The 5,394-nt window shown below is 34.3% G+C and overlaps 2 protein-coding genes across 2 annotated transcripts in view; one reads left to right on the plus strand and one right to left on the minus strand.

The window, feature by feature from the left end:
• LOC111088290 (protein SpAN-like) overlaps nucleotides 1–854 on the plus strand; it is a 9,234-nt gene extending 8,380 nt beyond the window's left edge. Inside the window, exon 4 of the mRNA XM_022397967.1 lies at nucleotides 760–854. Within this exon, the coding sequence (XP_022253675.1) occupies nucleotides 760–854 (95 nt within the window). The remainder of the gene's footprint in view (nucleotides 1–759) is intronic.
• A 41-nt stretch (nucleotides 855–895) lies between these two features.
• Nucleotides 896–5,394, minus strand: part of LOC106469450 (O-acyltransferase like protein-like) — a 41,337-nt gene continuing 36,838 nt past the window's right edge. Inside the window, exons 15-16 of the mRNA XM_022397968.1 lie at nucleotides 2,461–2,603; nucleotides 896–1,372 (exon numbers count right to left, since the gene is read on the minus strand). Of these exons, the coding sequence (XP_022253676.1) occupies nucleotides 1,157–1,372; nucleotides 2,461–2,603 (359 nt within the window). The 3' untranslated portion in view covers nucleotides 896–1,156. The remainder of the gene's footprint in view (nucleotides 1,373–2,460; nucleotides 2,604–5,394) is intronic.

Genomic DNA, 5,394 nt, shown 5'->3' on the forward strand with positions numbered 1-5,394 from the left:
TTGCAAATCATTATCTATATTACTAAGATTGTCTTGTTTAAGTACTTCACACTTTTCAGTGCTTTTTCATATTCGCAGATTTGATCAACTAAATGGCAGCTGCCAAGAGAAGTAAAATAAAAAAAACAGTTAATATCAGTATATCTATTTTGTTATCCTTAATTTGTTATGTTACTTTGCTTGTAACGTTTTTGATGAAAGAGATGAAGACATGTTGTACTCAATACTCATCTTCCTTTATTGAATCCGTGTAGAAATATGTATAAGATACAGAGTGGGCACCCTCGTGTAGAAATATGTATAAGATACAGAGTGGGCACCCTCGTGTAGAAATATGGTTAAGATATCCTTCTAATCACTTAGTTAAGTTAAAGCTTAAGCTTAAGTTACAGAAATCATATTCCTGATACTTCTGGTTGTAATGTAATGTGTAGTAGTAGCATTTAATATTTCCAACCCGAATGGCACACTTTATGCGACACATAGGCCAAGTTAGATACCTATAGGTTCAGGCAGTACTCACCGTCAACTCTCGGGCTGCACTTTATTAATGAATAGTGGCATTGATCGTAACTTTATAACGTCCTCACTGTTGAAAGTGTGAACACACTCAGAGACGGGTTTCGATTCCACGATCCGCAGATTTCAGGCCATGATAATAGACCACTGCCAACAGAGAAAGTGTACATATGTGTGTGTGTGTGTATAATTCACAAATAATTAATTTTGAATATTCAAATGCTTAACTTATTATTTTAGGAAACCGTTATTCATCGGGTTCCTTTACATTATTACTTTCAGTTAAGCTAGAATACGTGAGGAAGTATGAGTTGGAATTAGTAGACAGTGATTAACTAGAGCGTTATCCTTGATAAAATATATTTTTTTAACGAAAGTCTACAATCGTTGAAGATGGATCACATTAAATCGTTTTACGAAAGGTTTATCGCAGATCAATCATAAATCCTCTTATTAAAGGATTATCGCGTATCACATCAAATTATTTTATCGAAGACTTATTAATGATCATATTAAGTTATTTTATTGAAGGCTTACAGTTGATACGTTTGTTACCATAGCAGCATACTTATGTTTGTGAAACGTGATGAGTCAAGAGTTATATCGCCATTTTAATTTAAAGCCACGAATAGGGTGGCTAAGAGTGAAAGACACCTCCATTACGTATAATATTCTTTTCACTTAGTTCCGTATCACCCGTGTCTTCGTCATTTGGGGGTTGAATGACAAGTTTCCGGCCCCTCGAGCGAGAAAAAAATTTTCGTCGGATTGCGAAAAATGGAGATTCAACCAATAAGACACAGACAGTGGAGATGAGATACGATAATAGAATGTGACCAAACATTATGTAGGCCTGAAAAAAGAAGAAAAAAATTTATTACTATTTCTGTTTTACAGGACATTAGGTATTTAAGTTCTGATTTAATACTTTTAACAGTTTTATTAGACACGGTTTTCAAATATATGACTAACAATATATTACATCATCAATTGTGCTTTCCAACAACAGTGTTAATTTGTATCGCACAAATTTCAACCAATGTTGGATTAGCATAATTGTGCTTTCCAACAACAGTGTTAATTTGTATCGCACAAATTTCAACCACTGCTGGATTAGCATAATTGTGCTTTCCAACAACAGTGTTAATTTGGATCGCACAAATTTCAACCACTGTTGGATTAGCATAATTGTACTTTCCAATAACAGTGTTAATTTGTATCGCACAAATTTCAACCACTGTTGGATTAGCATAATTGTGCTTTCCAACAACAGTGTTAATTTGTATCGCACAAATTTCAACCACTGTTGGATTAGCATAATTGTGCTTTCCAACAACAGTGTTAATTTGTATCTCACAAATTTCAACCACTGTTGGATTAGCATAATTGTGCTTTCCAACAACAGTGTTAATTTGTATCGCACACATTTCAGCCATTGTTGGATTAGCATAATTGTGCTTTCCAACACAACGTTAAGTTATATCGCTGTACGAATTTCAGTCATTATTGAGATAGCATTAACTGTGTTTTCAAATAACATTGTTCATTTTGTCGTTGTATGAATTTCAGCCGTTGTTTGGTCATCACTAACTGTGAAATGATTTATCACATTAATAAATACATTTAGTTTTGGCATGACACTGGATCAATATTTTAATCTAAAGCATTATTATCATTTAAGAACTGATTATCCAATGAATTATGATGACGATATTTGCTCACATTAACTTTCAAAATAAACACGTACGCTTTCTACTAACAATACGTACATATTAGTTCTTCACCGTACTGTAGAAGTCTACCTCTGGTGTGCAATAAGTTAATTATTTCATGCTGACATTTGTCAGAATATGTATTTTAGGAGTTCTTGTACGAAGCTTTGTGCTTGTCTCCATAAAGTAATCGATCTTAATCTTAATACAATACATAATGGATACTTACAATAGTAATTTCCTTTGTATTTATGAGGTTTCTTACGTAACCATTGTAAACGTACACAATCACGTGATGAATTAGATAGACCATATATGTTAGTCTGTCTAAGGATATGAATGGTTTCCATGACAACAGAGTATTAATAAAACCTATGAAAATATAAAAAAAATCACTGTAGGCATTGTTAATAATCAGTGCTTGAAGGGGGATGGGGAGGGGGAAGCGGGATGGTTTGTGATATTTTTGAAGCTGAGTACTATATTTCTTGTTTTTCATTTGTATTCTTTATTTATTTTTACAAAAGATAGCGGGATGGCTTCGGGTCCCTTCTGAAAACAAATTGGATGGCATCCTTTCCCTCTTCAAGCACTGTTAATATTACAAAATAGTCGAAAATATTAACCTTTCTAACCGTTTCTAATTGACATGGCATGAAACAGTAAATATTGAATTCAACAAACATTTATAGAAGTAATGTCATACGGTATGTTATAAAACAAAACGAAAACCTTTTATTTTATTTCCTGAAAACAAGGCTCTTGTTTTAATTGCGAAAAACATTTAGATTTATGAAAGCTAATTCTTGTATCTGTAAAGTTCTTTTACAACCAGAGTTAATTACATAGCATATAAAGCTACCAAGTTCGACATTGAAGTACACAGAGATGGTGGAGTTAAAGGTGTGACGATACAGCGATACGATACGATTTATGTATCTTCTCGAAATTTGGAAAGTTTTCAGTAAACATTATAAGTCTTCTGTACAGAAAATATCAGAATTTCTAATAAAGTATTTTTGCTAAAAATTAAAAGGGTGCCCACTCTGTATCTTAACCATATTTCTTCACGAGGGTGCCCACTCTGTATCTTATACATATTTCTGACGAGGGTGCCCACTCTATATCTTAATCATATTTCTTCACGAGGGTGCCCACTCTATATCTTAACCATATTTCTACACGAGGGTGCCCACTCTGTATCTTAACCATATTTCGTCACGAGGGTGCCCACTCTATATCTTATACATATTTCTACACGGGGGTGCCCACTCTGTATCTTAACCATATTTCTTCACGAGGGTGCCCACTCTGTATCTTAACCATATTTCTTCATGAGGGCGCCCACTTTATATCTTAACCATACAAATGGGGTTAAAAAAAACGCTTCAGTGACACATACTTGAACTCAAATCCTAATAATTATTAAAACCACATACTAATTTTAACCCTGATAAGTAAACGTTTAAAGAGAAACAACTCACCTGTACAGGTGGAATCGGGAATTTCATGTATCTTTGATCCAGAGGCTGAGAAAAACTGCAGTGTTATAATTTCGCACGACAGAGGGTACCCGATTTTCCAAACAGACTGTTCCTTATTGGGTTATGAAAAATGTCGAATTGAAGCATTACGTCATTTCTTTACGTATACGTCGCACGCTTCTCGCCAGTTTCCTAATTTTGTATTGAAATTCGTTATTTTCACGATAGGGTTTTTTTGCGTAACAGAAAAATAAAAGTGTGTGTTTCTTTTCTTTTATTATTTTAAACATTTCGTAGTCATTTTAATGCATCTTCTCTCGTTAATTACAAAGAACCACGGTATACTTGAGCAACTTGTATGTGAGTGTTAAAATGTGGTCTTTTTGCGTTACAGATTAAATTTTAATATCTATAGATAGAAACGTATATGCACTAGACGTGGGAATTTTCGATAAATACGTTAATTGAAGTTTTTTTGACTTTTCACTAAAAAGAAAAAAACAACAACAACTAACTATAAGGTCAGAGGGTTGAATATTTGTTTGTTTTGTTTCGGAATTTCGCGCAAAACTACACAAAGGCTATCTTTGCGTAGCCGTCACAAATTTTGAAATGCCAGACTAGAGGGAGGGCAACTAGTCAACAACACCCATCGCTAACTCTTGGGCTACTTTTCTCTGATCGAGTAGTGGGTGGACACTCCAGATAATTCACTGTAGCTTTGCTCTAAAACAAACAAACTGAATTTTGTAACATAACGCAAATATCTGTCGTCTTGTTCTCTTTTTTTGTACCTTGAATAAAGTATTACACTCATTTGAAAAAAGAGTATTTTAGGTAGTCTAGCCAGAGTAGAGTACTATAAATTAACCACTAGTCAATATTACTCATTCGAAATGGAACATCCACTGTACAGAAAGGTTACTTTATGTTGTTTCACGAGTATTTTAGGTAGTCTAGCCAGAGTATAGAAACGTCTACTATGAATATATGTTGGTAAAATAAGAATGAACTTGAATTATCACAAGTTTCTACTACACAAGCAAGAATATTGCTATCATAAATTTTATTCAAATTGCAGATAGGAGGAGGCCCGCTGACGAGTACTATAAAGTAACAACCACTAGTCAATATTACTCATTCGAAATGGAACATCCACTGTACAGAAAGGTTACTTTATGTTGTTTCTACTCTGGCTAGACTACCTAAAATACTCGTGAAACAACATAAAGTAACCTTTCTGTACAGTGGAATGTTCCATTTCGAATGAGTAATATTGACTAGTGGTTGTTACGTTATAGTACTCTGCTCATGAAAAAGGTTGGAACTTACCCACACAGTCTACCTCTGTTTCATCTGTACAATAAATATTCCAGAATTCTGCATTTTCAGCAATGACCAATTCCCCTGGGGGACACTGGTGTAGAATGGATTCAAGGTTTTCGTTGCAGTAGTAATATTTGTCGCAGTCCTCGTGTAAATAGGTAACGTTCGCCACGATACATGCTAGCAAATTCTTTGATCCTGCGAGAGGGGGGAAAAAATGTCAGTTGTACAAAAAAGGACAGTGTAAGCCAAATTTCAGTTGAACAAAAAAGGACAGTGTAAGCCAAATTTCAGTTGAACAAAAAAGGACAGTGTAAGCCAAATTTCAGTTGAACAAAAAGGACAGTGTAAGC

The sequence above is a fragment of the Limulus polyphemus genome, unplaced genomic scaffold (assembly GCF_000517525.1).
Source record: "Limulus polyphemus unplaced genomic scaffold, Limulus_polyphemus-2.1.2 Scaffold3493, whole genome shotgun sequence".
NCBI lineage: Eukaryota > Metazoa > Arthropoda > Merostomata > Xiphosura > Limulidae > Limulus > Limulus polyphemus.